General features: G+C 37.9%; 1 protein-coding gene across 1 annotated transcript in view; it reads left to right on the top strand.

Annotated features, from left to right (window-relative positions):
• The window catches only part of dclk1a (doublecortin-like kinase 1a), a 35,811-nt gene that overhangs the window by 2,923 nt on the left and 8,946 nt on the right, over positions 1-23,942 (top strand). The window contains 3 exon segments of the mRNA XM_056737051.1: positions 9,957-10,056; positions 11,891-11,998; positions 20,506-20,600. Of these exon segments, the coding sequence (XP_056593029.1) occupies positions 9,957-10,056; positions 11,891-11,998; positions 20,506-20,600 (303 nt within the window).

The following is a 23,942-nucleotide window of genomic DNA, read 5'->3' as shown; positions in this document are numbered from 1 at the left end:
TCTTTAAACCTCCAGACATAGATCCATAGATTTTTGCTCTGGCTGCTCAGATTTGCAAATGAGGAGTGAGCATTTGGCTGAAATCCATTAAACTCTAATTAATTGACATACAGATCTATAACCTCTCTCCATTGATCTTTGTTCTCACAGCTCTGCCAAAGTCTCAGATAACGCAGGGTGCTGTCTACTTGCATTTTGGTGTGTAGTTCCCATTTACAATGAAAAAACAAGAGAGCGCCGACAGATTGTTTGTGTCATAATATGTTATCAGCCATTTTGTATCATAGCAGATGACCGTATTTGTATACTGTTCTCGTGCAGACATTAACAAGACTAGTATGAATTCTGGGCAGGTGTAAAAACGTTGATTTACCCTTAAACAAATAGTTTACCTTCAAAAGGAAAATTCTGTCATCATTTACACACCCTATTGTCATTTCAAACATGTATGACATTCTTTCTTCCGCTGAACACAAAAGAAGATATTTTGAAAAATGTTGGTAACAGAAAACCTTTGGTCCCCATTGACTTCTACTATATGGACCAAAAACCAATGCAAGTCAAGGGGGACCAACGATTTTCTGTTACCTACATTTTTCAAAACATCTTCTTTCGTGATCTCCAGAAGAAAGTCAGTCATGCAGGTTTGAAATGACAAAAGGGTGTGTAAATAATGACAGAATTTTCTTTTTGAAGGTGAACAATTCCTTTTAAGTTTATGTGACACATTTTAAAAATTGCTTTGTTTATTGCGTGACTCAACCAATAGCATGAGTTTGGGGGCAGGACTATCTGCTTCTCCACCTAACTACAGATGGGGAGCACTAAAGATGTTACACTTTTCTCTTTTAAATATATTCATAACATCCACCCCATGTGTTAGCATCTAAGGTTTCACAGTCACTGGTCACCATCCAGACAAAGTAAGAGCATTTCGGGTTGAGTCAATTTTAGAATAGGGATCGATCAGCCCCCAGGGAAAGGTATAATGAGGAAGCCTAGCCAGACACATAGTGTTCCACCCCGTGATTTGTGCCGATTATGCAATTATGAAAAAAAGGAGCAAAAAACAGGAACGAGAGGAAGTAAAAAGAGATAATACAGGGATCTACGTTGTTGTATCTAGAGAAAAGGGAAGAGCACATGTCGTTTACTTAAGTGGAAAGAAAGGCGGTGGAGTACAGTCAACAAAGCAATAATAGTAAGTCTTTTTTTATGTTCAATTGTGCTGTGAGATCAGAAAGTTTCTTTTGAATGCAGAATAGGAGTGGAAGGAGCTATTGCCATTTTGTCTGTGCAGGGATTGATGTAGTTTCAAAAGATAGGATGGTGAGGTTGAATGATGATACATGTATATACTAACAGCTTTAAATCCTGTGATATCTTCTTAGTAACAGACTTGTTCTTTATGTGCTGGATCTGTGTTGATTTTGCAGAACTTGCAAAAAAGAAACCTCACGTGAAATGGAATTTAGTGTCCTTATGTGAAGCAGTTTTATCCGTTGTTCCAGATGAGGATTTGGTTAAAGAACAGAGGCCATTCCTGTGTCAGGTGGTCATTACTCAATAGAGCAGTAAACAGAATGAAGACTATTTTTCAAGCTTTGTGTTTCTCTGGCTAAATGTTATTTAAATGAACCGGTCTTGCTTAAATTAACCTGTGTGAAAGAAAAGTATAGATTTCAGTCAATGAAGAAAATTATTTTGAGCTTCCATGGTTACTGTGAATAAAATGGAACTTATAATAAAACAGAAGACAATGTATGACAGTGTGTGTTCTGTCTGGTGAGTCTGAATTGATTTGCTTATTGACTAAACCATAATGCAACTGATTATAATCAGATCAAATGTACAACACTGCAGTTGGAAGTTGCTTAACTGGTAGGTTTCTGGAAAACATTATTTCACTCATCTGAATATACAGTAGGAACTGATAGCTCATAACAGACTGCTCACTTCAATGATTCAATGAAAGGTTGAAACCACTAAATACAACATCTGCTTCTAGCTGTACACAAATTAATTAAAAAAAGCTGTGTTTCTGTAGTACCAGCCGTTAGACAAATTAAAAATATTTTTTCTATTTGGATTTATGTGCAGAAAAATGAAAACTGGAGAAACAGGTCAAAATAAGAGAAAAGATGCCCTGTGTTTTTTTAGAATACAAATACGGCAAAGAAAACATCTTCATATTTACTTTCAAGCAATACAACATTCACATTTGTACATTTATTTGGGAAAAGCAAATTTTTCACAGTTTTCTGTTATTACTGTTGGATGACTTTGTCACTCCTGAGGTTTGATTGGTTGAAATTCAACAGACACTGGACTGGAATGGCCAACATACATCTAGAAATCCTGATTAAATGTAAATTTTGTAATGTTTTTTTACACGGCTGTACAGTACATATGAAGAATTTGATTCCAAAATATTAGAATTTGATTCACAAAATCCATGCATTTTATGGTGCATTCCAATTAATATCAAACAAACTGCAGTCACTTTGTTTTGATTTAAGCCATAATCTATCTAACACAATAAAATAAGAAAAACATGATAACATAATAAAAAAACTAGATTTTTGTCATCTCACTGATCAGATTTGTGTATGGAAGATATGAGACGCTACAATGCTTCTCAGATGCTTTTCCAAGTCTGTGTCAAATGAAATGTGAATGAACGGAGATCTTGATCTGGGTTTTTAGGTCTTTGCGTGTATTCCAGAGTCTCATGATACCCCTCTGCTAACCAGTATAATGAGGTCAGAGACAGTAGATCAAGGCCGTATTGCATATTGTGCATTGCACACATCATGACACTTTTCTTTGGATTATTACTGTAGTCTAAATGGCCAACATACAATAACCAAACAGTCCCAGTAGTAAATAGTTGAAAGTTGACATAATACTGTTATTCCGGTGGTGGTTGAGGAAATGGAGGTGGTAAATGGCGCTTTATAAATGCCTCATGCATTCATTCATTCATTTTTTTAATTGGCTGTTTTTTGTTATCAATACACAGCTGTGAGTTCTGTAAGTTTTCTGTGCCGATTTGGTTCCCCTCAGCTGGCCGATGGCCTGGATCGTGTCCCTGTGCTTTCCAGAAATATCCGCTACTAGTAAGTGCATGCTGTGGATTTTGCTTGTGGCGCATCACTGCTGGAGGACAGTGCTGACAGATGGGGCAGAAAGGGCACGCAGCAGAAATGAATAATGAACATGTGTCAGAATCCCATTTAACACATTCTGGCTTGCACATGGCTTTCAAAACATTCTCATCCCGGAGCACTATGACTTTCTTTTTCTCTCTTTTTAGTCTCGCTGCATCACACCTCACCGAACGGTCCAGACTTCAGACGGATACATAAAAAAGAAAATGCCAGGTATATTTAAAGTGCATTGTACTAGAAAATAGTGTAGCTGTACTTTATCTCTCAAACGACAAGTCTTTTGACATGAGCTAATTTTATCAACGCTTGTTGCTCCCTTATGATGCTAGAAAAGAAACTGATCACCCCCCAACAGTTTCTATGACGATGTGATCCAGTTGCTTAGTAACGGCAGAGCCTTGGGTGTGACGTCACTGTGGGCAGTAGTGTGTGTCGAGTGTGTGGGGAGACGTATAAGTCGCTTAGACCACAGTCCGGGTTCTCATGTTCTTATCTTTTAAGCTTCTATTTACACACACACATACACAAGTGGAGACTAATGATGTAAAGCTACACAAACATAAACTTCTTAGAACACACAGACACAATAAGCTGGCTGACGTGTGCTGCATGAAGCCCCTGATTCCTAATGACCCCTGGCATATGCTACGGGCCGAGACAGAAACATAACAGGCGTATAATCGCCGGTCAGTCAAGTGTTCAATTCTGGAGTTTGGCGGATGGACATAACTGATTTTCCGCCCCATTGCATACACACGTCCGGTTTAATAAGACATGTCTTTGTGTCTACAGCAGCCTTCCATTGTCTGAAGGGCCATTTAAACCTTCTGTTCATCCTTTTCAATAGAAAGGACAGATATACACTCACCTAAAGGATTATTAGGAAAACCAGTTTCATTTCTCATTAATGCAATTATGGTGGTGGTGTTATGGTGTGGGGGATGTTTTCTTGGCACACTTCAGGCTCCTTAAGGCCAATTGGGCATCGTTTAAATGCCACAGCCTACCTGAGCATTGTTTCTGACCATGTCCATCCCTTTATGACCACCATGTACCCATCCTCTGATGGCTACTTCCAGCAGGATAATGCACCATGTCACAAAGCTCAAATCATTTCAAATTGGTTTCTTGAACATGACAATGAGTTCACTGTACTAAAATGGCCCCCACAGTCACCAGATCTCAACCCAATAGAGAATCTTTGAGATGTGGTGGAACGGGAGGTTCGTGCATCCCACAAATCTCCATCAACTGCAAGATGCTATCCTATCAATATGGCCCAACATTATTAAAGAATGCTTTCAGCACCTTGTTGAATCAATGCCACGTAGAATTAAGGCAGTTCTGAAGGCGAAAGGGGGTCAAACACAGTATTAGTATGGTGTTCCTAATAATCCTTTAGGTGAGTGTACTGCCTTTGACATAAGGCCTTAGGCTTTGTAGTTTGTAGTCATCAGAATTTCTTTATTTCCTGGGGTGTGAAATCCATATTAATTTCCCAATCTGGATTCATTAACCAGTCTTGGACTGAATCATGTCCTATAGTTAATCTGAGTTTGAGTCATGTGATATTTTGTAAATTCTAATTAAAGGAAATATTATTTTATACCACAGTGTATCAGCCATTAAGAAATGTAATCTGGTCAACATCTGATTAACATGTTTTGTATAAGAAACAAAGCAAAACTTCCAAGAATTTGACTTTAGACATGAGCGTGTGGCATCTGCGAGCAAAAATAAATTTATCAACTGCATGAACTAATGAAAATGATTAATTTTCTTCGTTCATTTACAGTAGTTTGACTTGTATTCCTATGGTCAAATAATAGTTACAATTATTTAACATATTTCCTGTGAAGTATCATGCTCAATTTAGTCTTAAAATGTCTTTCCATCACAAAGACAAGAACTATGTTTTAAATATAAACTATACCTTTTACTTCAATCGTTTTTTTACCCCTTTTTACATGTTTGACTTGCTTTTTATCTCTAACTAGCAATTACTCCTTAAAGCCCCATCCATTATACTGTCTCAATATCTTATACTTTTGGGGTTGGAGTTTCGCTCTTCCATCTTCATTTGAGTATGTTGCAGCATTTTAGACAGCAGGTATTTGGAGATCTTATTTTAGCCAGTCTGCTGCTTTTGCTGAGTCACTTCTACCAGGTGCATGAATATCAGTTTGTGTGTATTTATGTACAGACAGCTTGTGTTTGGGCATGAGAGTTCTGTGTGTGTGTGTGTGTGCGTGGTACATCTCTCCATACAAATCATAAGACACATCATTTGAATGTGTGTCTCCTGCCTAAACTGAACACATCGAAGGCTAGATACGTTTTGTTTTGTTCTTAAATAACTTTGAAAATCATTCACTTTCAGAAACTCTCTCAATCCATTCATTTCTCATCACTGCCCTTTTATCTTTAATGTGTTCTGCCATAAGAACTTCCACACATAACTTTCTATTGAGAACAGTGTCTTGCGAGACAGTCATCAAAGAGAGAGCGATAGAGTCTGATCATCTGAAGCAACCCTGTTTCAATGCCATTTTCTCAGAGGATGTGATTTCATCATTCGCCTCATTTCTATAATGAAATTAATCTTAATCTCTGCCCACTTCTGGCACAGAATCTGCTTTATATAATTGAGAGTTTATGTAACTGCTCTTGTAGTCTGCTCAGCATTTAGCAGGTCTGATTTAGGAGATCAAGATGACGTCTAACTTCTTTTCAAAAAGCTCCACATAACAGAGGACACCTACTTTAACAATGCTGGGGTTAGTTTGGGGTTAGTTTACCCCAAAATAAAAATACTGTTATCATTTATCATCCATCACACCTAACATTGCACTTTCCAGTAACTTAAATTACACTAACAGAAAGTTGTAATAGAACAAGAATAATCTGAAAAACTGAAATGGTCCCCTTCTGTATATTTTATGAGGAGGCTTGTTGAACAGTCAGGCGGAGGTGGGCATTAATTCAATCTGTTGTCTGATGGTGTTCATCTGTTTAAAGACCAGCCTGTTATGATGACACACGTGCCTCCCACGATCACAATGCTGTCATACGGCTCCAATGTGCGTGGTCAAGTTTCTCACTTCCCTCCCTACACACATTTACATACACACACCTACACACCCACACAAACGTGCACATACGGGTGTAGGATGGCTTTCTGTGAACTTGCGCCATCACATGGTATGACGTATTACATTCCTGCCCCTGCATGCTCCCTACTGCTTTATACACACAAACGTGCAGGTGGGTGAGACGCCACATAGTGTTGGCCTACGAATGAGTTTGATGGCATCCGTGCTGTCAACGTACTTGAATTGACAGACAACAGCAACTATGTTTGCATACATTTAGCTAAATATATTAGCATATTGTGTACACTGAATACTATGTTGACTATATTTATAGCAGCATTTTGTCTGGGGAATATAAGATCAATGAATATGAGATGTGTCCGCCAACTCGTTAAAATGTATAAACATGCCGTTTTTTAATCAACTGCACAGCAATGTGTTTGGGAGACAAAGAATGGGCTTGAGTGCAGTGTTTGGACCTGTTGGTCGCTCCATGACACAAGTTATTTCCGCATTCCATTCTTCAGCGTCGTAACTCTGTTTTTCAACAGCTCTGGTTACAGGGATTTTTCACCCCAAAATAACAACTATTTCATCATGTACTCACCATCAAGTCATTCCAAACCTGTATGACTTTCTTCTGCACAAAACAAACAAAGATATTTAGAATAACGTTGGTCATCAAGCAGCATTGGAGACATTTCTCATAATATCTTTTTTTGTGTTCACAGATGAAAGTGTCAGATACAGGTTTTAAAGACATGAAAATTGATAAATGATAACAGAAAACAATACATAACATTTACACAAAATAAACATTGTCATTTTGTTACAGTATATACATAAAACAACAAGCCACAAAACTTAAAGCCAGGCATAATTGAAAAGTTCATTTAAGATGACAAAACTCCCTTTTATTGGCCAGAAAATGTCATTATTAGCTGTAATTTTAAATGGATAGAATCACACATCCACTATTTGACTGCAAGCACAAAAATTTGGTGTTAATTATTAACATGTTGTTTGTGTTATGCTATTTAACACATCATGCATTATTTTAACACATCTTGTGTTGTTTTTGTAGGAAATAAATAAAAGGGACAACATAAGTTTCAAAAGTAACACAAAATGTTCTCCCAGAAATAACACCGAGATGTATTCACTGTTCACAGCCATTTTTAGAGTGTGCTGTGCTCTGTCTCAGGTACTTTCAAACATATTGCAATCGGTTCTGTTCCCCTGTGAAACTTGCCTGAAAGTGACAAAAATAGGATATCACATAGTTTTTTTCTTGCTGAATTAGCAGAGCTGTGGGTGAGAACAAGATGGAACATCAGTACTGCAGCACACACTGCCTTGAATAGATACTGTATTTAATTTGTTTCTGTAATGCAGAGAGACATTTCATTTGATTCAATAGAACTTTTAGTCCAATGGATCTTGGACTAACAGCTTGAGTCAATATTTTATATATTTTATTCTGCTGGCATATTCTCGAAGCTACACTATTCTAAATATCATTCATAGAAAAATAATATTATAAATTTGCATTCTATATAGGGTGACACTGTTTTACACACAGTACTACAGAGTGTAGGTGTGAGAAAGTGTAGTGTTTATACTATACACCCCTCTCCCTGCAAAAAGAGATGGCTTTCTGTGAAACAATTAATATTATGAAAAATTATTATAATTTTTATCGCAGTTTATAGTATGTTTGAAAATACAAAATGATTGTGGATTAACCCCGTATTGTGATGTCAGTTTTGCCTAAACGCCTTCTGTGTGTAAACACCGCCGCCTAGTTGTTTTATCATAGCTTTCTATCAGTATCAGGATAAAGGTCTCAATATTCATCAATGGGGTCAAATGAGGAAATTAATTAGGTACACACATTCATAAATTCATAACAATATTTAGTACAGAGAATACAGGACATTTAAATTTACATTTAATTCCAATTTAATTGTGTCCACAAACACGAATAAATCCATTGTGCACTGTCGTACATCATCCTCCAGATGGCGCTATTGTTGCATCTCAAAACGAAAACTAACTAAATACTAAAATCTCTGAGGTTACTGTTAATTTACTGTTCAGATTTAATCTAACCATACCCTGCTCATTAAATGAAAGTCACGACAAGGCAATGTTTTACACTTTTCATTTCGATTGCATTTTGCTTTTCATTTAAGGTTTACGTATTATTTTACAGAGCCCTTGACTTCTCTACTGAAGCTTCTATTATGATCTCCATGTTTAAAGTGTCTGATCATCCCTTCAATTTGTAGTGACGGCTCATTCACTTCCTCCCTTCCAGACAGAGAACTTGTTGTTGCATAACTAACCTTGTTCTTTGCGACATCAAAGCTACTTTTTGCACTGGGAGACAGCTATCTCCGTCAGTCGGGGTGTGACGCGTATCGCTTTTCTCTGTTTCTCTTGCTTATTCACCTGCTCTGGCTCTCTTTTTGTGAATCACCTTTTCCCCAGTGGTCCTTCATACCAATGCTCCGATGTGAAACTGTTTTCTTTAACATCACACTGACCCTGGATTTTGATGTTTTCTATTGCTGTTTGATGGAAAACATCACAGGTCTTCCTCTCTTTAGGGCCGAAGCTGTTCTGTTTTAAACAGCTAGATCCCAAACAAGCCTTATCTTGCCAGCAAGCAACCATCTTAGCAGCTGCATGGCACATCACAGCTATTACTGGAATAGCATGCAAATAGAAATATTTTTATCACAATCTCAAATTCATATTTCAATGTCCTGATCCTCATAACATTGCACATTTTGCATCCTCAAATATTATACAGGAAAAAATAAGAAAAACACAAAATAGGTAGAACACAGCACAGTGCATGGTGTTTATATAACAAGCAAGATTGTGGTAAATAATATCTAATAAATGCAGTCTCCCGTGGTTTATTTGGCATATTATAAATTAAGTGAAAGCTAAGAACCTCCAATAGTATCGGGAAGGCTATTCCAGAGTTTAGGGACGTTATAAGTAATTAAAATAACTTTTAAGTCAATATGACACTTAATGGGTAACCAGTGCAGGGATGATAACATTGGGGTTATATGATCGTATTTTCCGGACCTGGTTAGAATTCTAGCAGCGGCATTTTGAACTCACTGTAGTTTGTTTATTGATGATGCAGGACAACCAATAAGTCACAAATTCATGAACAAGCTTCTCTGCATCAGCAACACAGAATATTTCTCAAACCCTCTTGAACAAATAAGTTGCACGAAGTCAGATGTGTAAAAATCATTTATTCTTCCTGTTTCTTCTCTGAAAGGTTTTAAATCCCTGTATGTCTTTGTTTCTGTTACGTAAACCTCACACTTATTCTGCATTCATTTGTTTACTTGCTTCCCCCTTGATGTCTGAAATGATCAAGCCGTAAAATGGTTCTCAAAGCAGTCATCCCCCAAAGACGACCACGGGTCTGATTGGATATTATCCTCGGGTGCTAGATCTAACTTCTTGATTATAAGCAATCAACAATAAAGGGATGGTGGTTACACTCCCTAAAAAGACATTAGAAACGCGCTCGAAAAGCCTTCTGGGTGATGATCACCAGCAAAACGTCTTTTATCATTAAGCAGAAAAACCCCAAGGCGATTATTAAAGAGAAAATCAGATGCTGTAACAGATTTAATGACTTCCCTCCTTTCAATCGCAGGTCACGTGCCTTCAAGATTTCTTCGGGGATGAGGACGTCTTCATCGCATGCGGCCCCGAGAAGTTCCGTTACCAGGATGACTTCCTGTTGGACGAGAATGGTATGAAACTCTTCGGTAGCTGCTTTTATCTGGAGTGAGAGAGGACACCTTTATCTATTAAGCCATTCAACACTTGATGTGCGCAATACTTGTCATGATCTCATCAGCATTTGTAGTCAACTTACAAATGAGTCCATTAAAATTTCATCCCACGTGCAAAACTAATATAAAAGAACCTTATTCTTCATTACGCCTACACCAGCCACGGCTCTAATGGGTTCCTGGTCTCCCACTTCAGATGATGGACGGATGGATAGAAGGATTTATTGATTAATTGGAAGAAGACATTCATAACAAAATAAGTCCAAAGCAAGTCAGGCCTGTAATGTCCAGCCTCTTTATAAGGCTAAAAAACATAGAGAGATGAACGAACACACAGTCCGACCAACTTCTCTCATTACTTTTCCTGTTGTTTTCAGGGAATGAGAATGCGTGTGGCTTCCTGTCTGCTTTTCTTTCTTTAATGGTGTGAGGGGATAAAGGCTGTGCTGATGTGAGCTTAGTTGAAAGCATGCGCCTCAGTTTTCTGAAGTGTATTCGGAAGAGCTCTTTAATAAAAGAGGACTCTCTGTATTGTTGGCACGTTACAATGTGCAGAGTGCTTCATTCTCTTATTTTCACCATTGCCATACATTGCACATCCATCCATCTGATGTAATAACTCTTTTGGCCATTAGCTGTGGCTTTAACTGAGTTATAACTGCCCTCACAGAGCAAATAAAATGAATGTCATAATATGTGCCTAGGTGAATTAGAAATGGTGAGATTTCATTACGGACACTTGCAGAAGTGCACGTGTCATTCTAATGAGCTCCGATCAATGCCGAGCAGAACATATGAAGCACGCCGATGGCCAACTTGATAGAGCCAAAACGGCAGCCTCCGATGAGTGATTTCCCTAAAGGAAGCATATTTAATATGAGCGGAATGGCAATTCACAAAGCAGTGACTGCAATATACTATAATCATTTTTATTTGTTCCATAACAGTCACTTTAAGTTAGAAACATATGAGGAGAGCAGAATACGTTCATTTTCTACTTTAATCTCAGTCTCTCTGATCTGTATTTAGGATTAAGATCTTTCTTCACTTATAGCCCTGCCATCTTTTCGATCACACTTAAATCTACTTCTGCAAGCGGACTGATTTTAAAGGAGGATTAATTTAACGCTTCAGTTTATCTTTGGGTAGACTTTGAGTTTTAATAGTGTTCTTAATTACTTTAAATTTTGAAGGGTTTGTTCGAAAATCCTCCTTTTCAGTTATTTGCCAATGTGTCATGTTTATAGTGTAAACTGTGTTACACTATAAAACATGTTGATGTCAGACATTAAAAACGTTATTTTTTTTTGAATTTGTAACTATTTTACGAGGTGGCTTATTGGTATGAATTCTTACGAGGTGAATTGTACAAAATGTAAGATAATAAGAAAAAAGCAATACTGAAGCACCTCCCCAAACCCCACTATTAAATCACTGGCCCGGATGCAAATCATTCTGAAACATACAAATGAGATTGCAAAAATTCGTACGAATTAGCCATCTCGTAACATAGTTACAACTTCATGTGAGATTGTGTTGTAATAGTTTTACAATGTTAAGTTATATTATATACTTAACTTTTTAGTAATACTGCAAAAAGAATGCACGGTTCAAGATTGTATTTTGTCTCTGGATTTGTTGAAAATTGAATGAATAGTCTAACGAACATGTTTTTGTGAAATGATTTGCTTGAATCTGATGTTTTAACAATGACTTTCATACTTCAGTCAACAGTCAACAAATCCATTCTTAACATATTAACAAATCAAGAGCGTCTTTCATTGCTTGACAGAATGCAGAGTAATGAAATCATCTTCCTATGGAAAAATGGGTTCCGGGAACAGAAGTTCTCCCAGAAGCGTCGCCCTTTCTCGACACAGCAAGTCTCCCACTGGCTCAGGTAGTAATCATACGTGTCTCTGTTTATGTTAAAGGCCGGCTGAACAGTTTCCTGTGCGACATGAACGTGTGCACGTGAAAGTTTGTCTTCCCTATCAAGCGCTTGCTGTGTGTTGATTGAACATCTCTTTTAAAAAAAGATAATTAAATTTGTTTGATAAGTCTCAGAGCATATGAGAAACAAACTAATGAGAAGTCATGCATGTGTGACGGCTCTTTGTGCACCTTCTGTGCGTGTCCATCCCAATGCCCTCCTCTTCCTCAAAGCGGTGTGTGTTCGTTGTTGTTTTGTGTGGAGTTGTGTTCGGATGTGGCTGTCGAATTCACAAGGGGTGCAACTCAATAGAGAGCAGTCAAAGATGAGGTGATCTGAAATACTGAGAGAGAGGGAGGTAGATGGGGTTAGGAGAAAGAGAAAATGGGGTGGGGGGGCTAGTGTGACTCAATCTTGCAGATCCACATCAAGTATTTTGCAATGAATATATGTTAGGTGATCTTATTTATAGGTGCTGTGCTGTTTTGTTTGCTTTCTTGTATTCTTGTTATAAAAATCAGTTCTTCTATAAAAAAAAAATGCTGATTGTTTTAGATGATATCATGTTATTAATCCAAATGACAGGAAATGTCCGACGTGGTTAATATTTAGTATTCCTGTGATGATTTAGTATAACCATCATGGCCAAAAAAAACAATAACAAACAATGGTGATGCTACGGTACTTTGAATCGAATGAACAAAAGTCTTTTCAATTAATATGCAGGTGTTGCTGTCATGTTTGTGTCCCGTTTCCCCCCACAATGATCCCCCTGCATCTTTACCTTGATTTAATGTGTGTCAGAGACGTCTAGAAGCTGGTGGCTTGTATTTTTTCTTCCAGCCGTCTGTTATATGATTGGTTTGAATCATACCAGTTGAATCTCTATGAGTACAGCTTTGGCTCAGAGTTCTATCTGGTTGTCATGGAGACGCTGGCTAAGAGAGCAGTGCCTTGGAGACAATGGGGGGTGCCCATATATGGGCGTCCCTTCCTGTTTGGCAGGCTAAGCGGAAGCAGGCCCATCGGTTCTAGTCCGTCTGCTTTGCTCTTTCTAAGCAAACATCTACAGACGGGATGTATAAAAGTGTGGAATCGGTTTCACTTCACATGCTCAGTGTTGCCAGTCAGCCGTTTTCACTATGCAGACAGTTAATCTTATGAGAAGTCCTGGGGTGAGGCGGAATGTGCCGGTGTTGGTAAAGATTCACTGCAGTAGCTGATGATGTACTTTTGTGTTTATGCAAAGTTGCATCACACTGTGTGGCTTTGAAATAGATAATGGTTTCAAAATAAAGCTTTAGGGGACAATACAAGACACTCTGCAGAAATATGTTTTGTCGCCAGGGCTTTCAAAAGAAGTCTGAATTTTCGAATTTATGATATTAAACAAAGAGTTTTTGGAAAACCTATTAGAAAACAGTTACTGTTTTTGGCAATACACAAAAGTTAAATTTTTCAATATTCACTCCTCCTCATGTCATTTCAAACCTGTATGACTTTCCTTTTTCTGCAGAACACAGAAGAAGATATTTTGAAAAATGTTGGCAACCAAACAACATTAGATACTATTGACTTTGGTATGGATGCAAAACCACCGAGACATTTCTCTTTTGTGTCACTGAGAAAAAGTGGTCAGGTTGTGAACAACATGAATGTGAATAAATGATGACAGAATTTGTATTTTTACAAAAACAAAGTACATAACTAGGGATTTTAAAAGCAGGGGTAACACACAGGGTTTCTGCCAATCTCATTTTAATCTTGAGTACATATAGAGTACTTCATATCTTCGAAGAGTATTTAGTTTGATCACATTTATAAAAGATAGATACAGCTTTACGATCGTTTGCGAAAACAGGAGGCGTGTGCGGGGGGGGGGTAGACCGAACCAAAGCACGTGCGCACCAATTGTCAACAAAACACAGACATCAGTTTCACTCACCGCATGCGGTTCATGTCCGGCATCTTTTAGCGCTGGGACGGCTCCATATATCAGTTTCAAACGATTTCCAAATCCAGCGTTATATCCACAGTTTATATAACATTCATCACCCAAATGCAGAGAACAAACAAACACCTGAACTTCGCGAATGTATGCTCTCTGTCTTTACTGCTTTCAAGTAAAAATGATTTCTGTGCTGTGACGTTTGGCCCTGCCGCATGCTTTTCCGGGAGAATTATCCAATAAGGGACTAAAAAAAAGTTGTTACAATACAGTTTTATATGTTCGAAAAAACATTTTCCGAAACCTGTACGATCGCTGGAGGAGTGTATCGAGCACAGAAATACTATGTAATACGGCCAACTTGTTTTTTGACAAGTTGACCATGTCAAGCATGAGAAGACAGCAAGTTTAACATTGTAAAGAAGTCAGAATTCATGAAACTGCGTTGCACGGCCGCTTTAAGGTCCTACTTTGGTTTATGTAACAAATTTATGTATATAGAAGGTGTAAAAACACTATTATTTTGTAAGATTAGGCAGTTATTCTAACTTTACTTCTTGACTGACTCTCAAATTATTCGTTCTGTGATTTATCTGTCTAATCCCCTCCTTTCCGCTAACCTAGTCGGATGTGATTGGTCAGATAGTCTTGTCTGCTGTGATTGGTCTATGGCTCACGAACAACAGTGTTTGGTGGAGAAGAGTGAAGTTTTCGCGTGTATTCCTAGCAAAACTTTTGCAGGGACTATATGTACTGACGTAAATCCGCTGCATTTTGCGAATCGGACTAGACTCGTTTGCATAATTCAGAGTCGACTTCCTTTTTTCCAAGCCAATAACTTCGTTGTTCAGATTTACAAATTGGCAGCATTAACACCGCAACATAACATGAAATCAAGAAAATTTCATGCAGTGTGTAATGTACTCTTTAAACGTTTTTTATTATTAATTGTTTCCAAGAACTGTAATTTTGAGGAGGTTGATGTGGAGGTCTTTGGATATGTAAAGGTTGAAAACCTCTATATTAATACTGTATAACCTTTTAGTTTTGTAGGTTTAAGTCGATCCTCAGATAAAGCACACCATGAAACCCACGCTGGTGTGGGCATGTATACACACCACGGTGGAGGCGTCTGTACTTTCTCAGCACCAAACCAGTGGACAGATATGTTAAAGGGACAGTTCAAACAAAAAATGTGTCTTCATTTACACACACTCGAGTTCATATCTGTATAAATTTCTTTGTTCTGGAAGAATGCTTTTAACCAAACAGTTCTTAGACATTAATGACTACCATACTATAAAAAAGGACAATGATACTCAAAAGTGCCCCAGAACTGTTTGCTTTCCTACTGTACATTCTTCAAAATATCTTCTTTCTTGTTCAACAGAAAAAAAATGTATAAAGCAATTTTTCCTACTTTTCAGACAGTGTAGGTTAAATGTGAAATATTTCTCGGAATTAATCCGATTAGTGGTTTCAGGGAAGGTTCCAGTGTAGCCGCTGTGAGAGCAGCGATTGATGAAGTACGTCTCTTCACACGGCCCTCATGCTGTTTATATAATAAACCCTGTAAGTGCTGTCAGACTAAGTATAGCATGTTGATTTTTTTTGGAGAGTGCCCCACACACCTTTATACGCACGCATAAATGCTCTTCAGCTGGAGAGTTTTGCATAAATGCGGCCGATGTTTGTATACAATAACAAGATGCCTTTTGTTTTTGGCACAACAAAAAGCCAACCGTGTTGTCCAACGGATTTTTCACACTTTGAGCGGTGTGAACGAGTGTAGGGAATAACAACACATTTTAAAGAAGTGCTTTAACAAAGAATGTAGAGCGGGACAGACAACAGCATCTTGCTGTCATATTTATAAACAGCTGTGCGGGCTGACAGATACGCTTCATTTCTGCTGGTCACATTATAGTGAGGTGTATTTGGACTGAATGCATCTCTGTCCATGGCCAACATTGGGTCTTAGCGAAAAGAGTTAAAATAGATTTCCCCAAAATAAATAATGTTGGGCTTTGCTTTGAATTGCACGCATGAGGTTGGCTTTATAGTCAGCTGGATTTTTATCCAAACAGTTTATCCAGGGTGTAATCTTTCATTTGAGCATCACAGAGTAATCTGTCATTTGATGTCATTCAGTGTCTAATTCAAAGATCATATTATTATTCCTACTCTGCAATTCTGGCCCCTCAAGCTCATATCTGACAAACTCACCAGTCAGAAGTAGCTCATTAATCCTCTTACATGTGCTGAACTGGAGGAAAAACTTGTGGAACGAATATAAAATCAGATCCAATTATTTTCTAATGCACATTCATGATATATTGGACCATATCGCCTAGTATTTTATAATGGGTCCAATGTATGAAATTGAGAGCGGTGACGTTGTAAATTGCAACCAACAGCTTATTCCATCCCTCCCCCCTGCCCTTTCGAAGCACCACGGTGGCTCTCGCAGGATTAAAGCCGTGGTGAGATTTTGAGCATGCGAAGATCACTCGGACAGTGGTACGAAAATGGGCGGGGCCTATTCCCCCTTTTTAAACATTTCTGTACCGAGAGGTCACGCTGTGACGTTTGATCTTCTATTGGTCTCACGCACTCACATGATGCAAATTAGCAGGTCAGAGTTCACCAAACTTGAAATTTGCTACGCAGCGAAATGCGAAATATCGCATGGGTATGAATAGAAGTCAATGGAGGTTAAAGTCAAGTGTGACCGTGGATTTAGATGTTGTCACATCGTCGCTTCTTTGCCGAAAGAGATAATCTATTACAAAACGCTCTCTGTATGCAGTTTGTCCCTAAAGAAGGACACACTGGACCTTTAAAAGATCACAAGTTGTCTAATTAGAAAGAAAATTATGTTTTTCAAAATATACTTTCGTCAATGCCACTCTTTACTATGCATCTAATAGTTTTTGTGATGCCGGATTTCACATGAATATTTTTATTCAATATTGAAATTCCTTGTAGGTGGTTTTTATTGATGGGGTGACTGGTACCACTGTCTCCTGGTCCGTTCTGCATCGCTCCTGTCTCTGAAACCCTGTCTGGCATATCACATAGATGCACCCTAAATAGAAATTTCATTAAAATGATATCCACTGTGAGACAGAACTGCTTGCTTGAATGTACTTAGATGCACTCAAAATTGATCTCTGAGAGAAGGAACCGAATGTTCTCTATATAAACACTTTAGTGTTTATATAATAAGACAATGCTGGAGTATTTGTATGTAAACCTATTAAATACTGTGTTCATTTCCTTATATGGGATGCCATGAAATGTACAAGGAAATAAAACTGTACACTGCATCATATTTATATTTACACATATGAGCCTTACTTCTGCTCAGCTTCAGTGGGAGTGTTAGATCAGGACATGGGGGGCATATGAGGGGACACCGAACCGCTTTTACAGACCATATCCTTGCTTTCAATTATAAACAGAGGGTCATATTGAAGCGGCAAACTGAAGTGCACCTGGTGCAAAAAAGAGAGAAGCGAGAGAGAACGAGATGAGAGGTCAAATCACTGAATCCATCTTCCCACAGCTGAACATGTTACACAAGAGCAGACTCACAAAGTCCCATCTCTCTCTCCAGTGTCTTAATTTATATTTGCGTTAAAAACCATCCGCTCCGCTCAACCAAATCCCCATACATAAAATATGGCCTCTCCTGGCAGTCTCCTGCGGTGCGGTAACGTTCTCCAAGGCTGAAGCAGTAGATGTAGAATGTGTTTATGTATATTGGTAGGAGAGAGAAAATAGATTCAGCCTCTGGTTTGTGTTATGAACAGTATGTTCTTATTACTTAAAGTGTATTGGAGACATTGAGGTATAGGCTACATTTGAGCTGTAGAACCTGTACACTCACACATAGCTCTTTCACACATATTTTGCTGTATTTGTCTGTCAAAGTTCACTTCCAAACATCCATTTTTAATCAGGATGGTTTTGACTTTTCGAGGGGGTTTTCATCTCGGGTCTGTTGTTGCCATTTCTGTTAGGGAACTTTGAGAAACTGTTGGAGAACCAACCCCAAAAATAAAGCGGTGATGTCAACATGTGAAGCTTCACGCGCATCAAATTAATGAAGCACCACAGATGGTGCTAATGAGTGTACTTCTTTGCCCCAGTCTGACACATACTCAGAAGCACACTACAAGGCATACTAAACAGAGCTCTGGTATAACTTTGAAGCTCCTAAACTGAACCCTAGTACAATGCTAATTTCCCAGATGGAAAATACAATATAAACCATTAAATATGTTAGTGGTTTTAAAGGGATTTGTACTGGCTTTAATGCAAACTGCAATGATTCTACAAGTATGTGTTGGATTCTGGTGGTGGGATGAAACCTTATTGAAAGAAAACAATAGAAACTCAAAAGAAACCATTACAGAAATTCTAACTGTTTCCATTTAAATACCATAACCCATTAGCTTTTATAACAAAACCATAACAATTTCATTCTTGTTGTGGTTTTTGGGCATCGTTTCAATAAGATTTAACATCCTACCAATCCATCACATGCCAGTAGACACCATTATAGTTTGCATTTAAACCAATACAATTCCCACTGTGACCATTTAATCCGTTTAATTGTGTTTTTGTGTTTTTAATTGTGTTATTTAACCGTTTTCTATTGTGTTTTGGGCAGGGTTCTATTGTTTTTAATATGATTATTTATATTATATTCTTTATTATATGTATTATTATATATTTTTTCTTTTGCTTTAACTTGGTTAATTTTAGGTCCGACAGAAAGTCACAATAACTTAAACACAGTAAGATAGTACAAATAATATATATTTGTATTATTTGTATATACTATTTTAGTTATCAGAGTTATCAGTATAGTTTAATCAGAATTGATCATGAAAGATGAAAAAGTACAGTTTGGTTATATATCTAAATAGTGATAGAGCAGTTATTAAACTGTATTGATGTGTTCTTCATAGACATATTATTTGGTAAATTTTTCTGTTTTGAAATTAAATGAATACAGTAGCCTAAATAAACTAAATAATTTAAGAAAATGCTAATTTAACAAATAGCATTGGGGAGCATCAGTCAAAACCAGATTATTTTATATGGTGTGTTTTGTGCCTTACTCCAGATAACATCCCTCAGACCATTAACACCATTACAACCATTATAAACGCATTAGAATTGCTTTATTGTCCCCCCCAGGGTAAACAATAAACAACCCGGCTAATTTTCAGCCTTTTATTAAAATAAAACGCCCTAGACTTTACAAATCATGATATCGCATTAAAACATGTTAGTTTTTGTGCTTGTTTTGGTTTGTCTGGCCGCGGTTCGAGTGCCATTAAAGGTCCGTCGGTGAGAAAATTCGGCGCGTTTCCACCATTACCTCAGCGCCGACGCCCCTCCCACTACTGTACAGCAGCCCGCGTCACAGCACGCAAGCTGCGGCCAGCCAATGAACGCGCGGTGTCTCACGCTCTCTCCTCCTCCCCACTCTCAGCTATTCCATTCATTGAATCGCATCAGGAGCATCCGCGCTCAGAGTGCGCTGCTGCCTACTGCCGCCTGGAATAGCACTGTGTATGAACTGAAGATGCTGCAATACGAAGGTATGCGACTTTCATACCCATCTGCAGATACGTCGGAAGTTGTCTTTAATCGTATAGGATTTTGCTAATGCTGTTTAGCCTGTTTGGATGGGATAGCGTAATGCGGATTTGTTTTATTTTCGCCGGTGAGTTTCAGGTAGGCTGTTGGTTTTCTGGTTGTCCAGTTGCGGATATAATGATTGAAATATTTATAATGTATTTATAATTCAGTATTTATATTTTATGAATATTTTCATAATCATTTTAATGTTGAATCTTAAGTGTGTATTATATAAAAATATCACAGTCGTTTGTGTTTGAACGATCATCCAACAAAAGAAAATCATTAAATAAGAATAATCGAATGATAAAAATGGCATGTTTAAGTTTAAATATAAAGTATTTTATTAATTTATTTCTTGGTTCCTTGACCTATTTCACTTATACTCTGTAAAGCATCTTGAAAAGATTCCTGACAAATTATTCGTGTCCTGGTAACACAGTGGCACATAAGGGTGACTAAAACTGACAAGGGATGATTCCTCGGGAAATAATGGCAGTTGGATGTGAATATGAATGAGCTTGGTGTCACTGCATCCGGTGCTTCCAAGTGTCTTGTCGTGCGGTTATACTGTGACTGATGGGCCTTAGAAGATGTGCGTCTGTTTGCGAGTCTCTAGAAACGGAGGGATTTGTGTCACAGTGTGGTGCGATCTATCCGAAGAGAATTTGTTTTGGGATGTAAGTGTGGGTAGCAGGAGCTGCTGTGTGGGCGATTTCTTCTCTTCTTACTCACTGACTGGCTTTTGAAATGCTCACAATTTGAATATAAAAGCGCTGACATCCTGCTGTGGCACATTTGCTCGGCTTCATTCACAAACTTTGCTTTTTAAAAAGCAATCGCTGATTATTTGCCTCTTCCTCTTTAGTGAATGGGACCTCAGGCAGTCCGCTGTCCACACCCCATTCTGCAAAATCGGCCAGTCCGTCGCCTGCCAGCCCGGGGAACCAGAACAAACGTAGGGTAAGACGCCATCCACACAATTACTCTAATAAAATGTTTTTGAATTTTGATATCCAAGCCTGTTTACACTAGCAGCTGCTCACTCTTTGTGCTGGTGTCAACTCACCCAACCGATTATCTAGACTGAGATTAGTTCAGCGTTTCAATCTGCTCTTAGTCAGCAGGCCGATACTGCAGGACTTGTTACAGGCTCTGTATAACACGCTCCTCCTATGTTCTCAGGAAATGGACAAGGTCACCATTGACAGGACAGCTTAACTTCCCATAAGTGGCACAAAGAGCCACTAATTAAACGTTAATTCCACAATCCTTAGGGAAAGAGAATGGTGCTGGGCCAAAACTATTGGAGCTTTGAATGCACTCTTTCACCTGTTTCATCATCAGCGTTGAGCATGATAGCGCAATTGAATTGTTTATGGAAAATGACTACTGTCTTATAGCAGCATCATGATGTAACAGTGGCCACAAAGACATTGCAAGGTTTATCATTTGCTGTGTGAATTAAGAGACTCACTTACTAATTCGTGATAACTAACATAGTGACAAACAAAAAATGAATGAATGCCAACAATATAAAGTGTTTGAGATTAAGGACGTAAAATAAGAAAACACACATATTTGTTCAATTGTTCAATTTTTAGTAAACATATACAGTGGTTTGTTTATGCACAGTAACCGTGTGTTTCTCCGGACAGTAAAGGGTTAGCCTGAGACCCGATGGTCGAGTAACTTTAAGCAACTTCTTTGGAATAGAGTCTGTCACTACCAAAATTTTTCAGGAGTGAGTGCGGTTGTGTAACGCAGTTGTTGCTTCCATAAATAATCAAACTCTACATGCACTGAACTATACCGAGAACTCAGAAGTGCTCTGACAACTGTTTAGTTTGTATGCGGCAGTTATTGAGACTTTTGAGAAGAGAACACATAATACACATTGTTGAAGGAGCATGCAACTCATCAGAAGTCTGTCATTAATTGATGTTTTCTTAAGAAACAAGGTATATTTGGTTGAAGACGCCATTTTGCGAGTTGGTGGGGTGTTTGCGACCAGATCAAAGTGTCTCAAATCCTCTTTATTGCTGTATAGCTTCTCCATCCAAATTCAGAGTTTCTCTCCAGTTTTATGAAGACACAACCCTTATGTTGTTTCATTCCAAATGCTTGGTTTGACTTTGAAACACTTTCGAACCAGCTATAGACAGCTAATGTTTTTTTAGTGATCACATACTAATATTGATCTAGTATAGATTAGTCAGAATGTGGTTAGCCACTAGTAAACTGGAGATTTACTTTGACCTCATAGGATCAAATGGTGTGTTCTCATTGGGAAACAACTGGGTTACAGTTAAAATACATCATCGTGTTTTCTCATGTTAGTCTGTTACATTTTTGAATGTTCTAAATTGTTCTTGGCTGCGTATGAAGTTGTTAAATTGCTTTAAACTTTCTCTCGTGGAAAAGGCTGACTTTTAACTCCAATATCCGTTTTGACCGGCGTAGTCGTCGAGAGACAGCAGCGATCCGCTCTTTGTGTTCACTCTACACCCACTAGAAAAAACTCTCTTCGTACTTTTCATTTATCTCGCACAGCTGCCTGAGTGCTTCATGTTGGATGATCTCTCTGCGGCTTGATTCTGTCAGATGGCTTTGCTCTCAGCTCATCACTGTTGCAGAATGTGAATTTGGGACAGTCAGATCTGCCCAAAGCAGAGATGATTTATTGGACTCAACGTCTTTGCAACCATTTCCTGCATAAGTGGGTCAGGCTTTGAAAATCATGTGAATGAAGGGGAACGAAGAAACATTTACATAAATACAAATGCAAAATATCAGAATGATGCAGGCTCTTCCTTATCTAGCTTATGAATTCTCGAAAATGGGGCTTTGCGAGTTGCTTAGTCAATTAGTTGGAGTTAGTGCGGTGCATGCTAAGATGCAATAGTTGTACTGAATATCTGAATAGGTGTGCTGAATATGAATATTCTATATATCTAAACTGAAAATCGCCCAAGCTGTGAATTGCATGCATGGTCAATGTATGACCCACTTATAGAAATGAGCTACATAAGAGTGGAGGCTCTACGTGTTTGTAGCCTCTGTGTCCTCAGGCATATCCCCTCTTTCATCACGTTTTCGTCCCATAACCCCTCTATTCCCCCGAGGAAGAATATGGGACACATACACATTTATGCTATGCTAACAAAATCAGATTTAAACCGACAGCCACCACATTTCATAAAAAAATAATTAATCACAACACATTGTAATCCATGTTCATCTGGCTAAACAAGTTTATTAGAGTCACAAATTTCATTTTTGGCAAATGATTTATATACTTGTGATATTTTTCTCCCCTTGTATTTTAACTTGGTTAGGTAGGCAGGACAGGTTTTTTGCATGCTGTGTAAAAATGAAAAGTAAAGGCCATCATTCTCAACATCATCATGTCTATTTTTGTTCAGAAAAAAAACTTTACTTCAATCAAATGATGTCTTTCAGACTGTCTATTGGGTTGCATGCTCTTCATATTTTGATTTGAGCCTTGTAAATGTAATTTGGTTTTGTATGTGTGAACGTGTGTTGCCATTCATTCCATTAACATTGTTTTAAATATATATTTATTAGCGTTTTCCAATTATGATGTCATTGGGTTTGAATGTATTAAAGGAAGTTGGTTTGTTTTTTGTTATAAGTCTACACTAATAGATGTCTATGCTATTTGTTTCTCTTTGTTTGTCGGCATCACAAGCAAAATCATAATCTCATTTATCATTCATCAATGTTCCTAAAGGTAAAGTTCACTCATAAATGAACATTGTGTCCTCATTTTCTCACTGTAAGTGGTGTTTCTTATGGCAGCATCACACTCAAAATGCATTAATATGACGCATAATTGTGATTCAAATTGTGGTCAAACATGGCAAGGTTATGTAAATCATGACAGAACTGTTTTGATTGTATTGTTCCTTTAAAAACTGGAAAATGAAGCGCTCGCTTCAGAGTAACTCAAAAAAGCATTTTGGCTCATACCATGAAAAAGGAGCCTGCTCACTCTCTCTCTTTCTTGCTGTACCGTTTCAATCCATTTCAGTGTTACATTGATTTTTCAGTATTTTGTGTTTTCATCACTTTGTTTTCATTCTGTTCAATTATTTTGTCTGGTCTTTCTTCACCTTCAATCCATTGTGTCACCGTGTTTTTATTACTTTTGTATCATAATATAAGCACATTTTCTTTAGAAAGAGAGGAATTCATGTAATTTTGTTTTACCTTTGTTTTCCTAGAGTTTTTCAATTCAAACCATGTCTTGAAACCATTTCATCATGTATGATTGACGATTCT

Source organism: Triplophysa dalaica, chromosome 22 (genome assembly GCF_015846415.1).
Source record: "Triplophysa dalaica isolate WHDGS20190420 chromosome 22, ASM1584641v1, whole genome shotgun sequence".
In the NCBI taxonomy this organism is placed as follows: Eukaryota; Metazoa; Chordata; class Actinopteri; order Cypriniformes; family Nemacheilidae; genus Triplophysa; species Triplophysa dalaica.
This window is presented reverse-complemented; position numbering and strand designations above follow the sequence as displayed.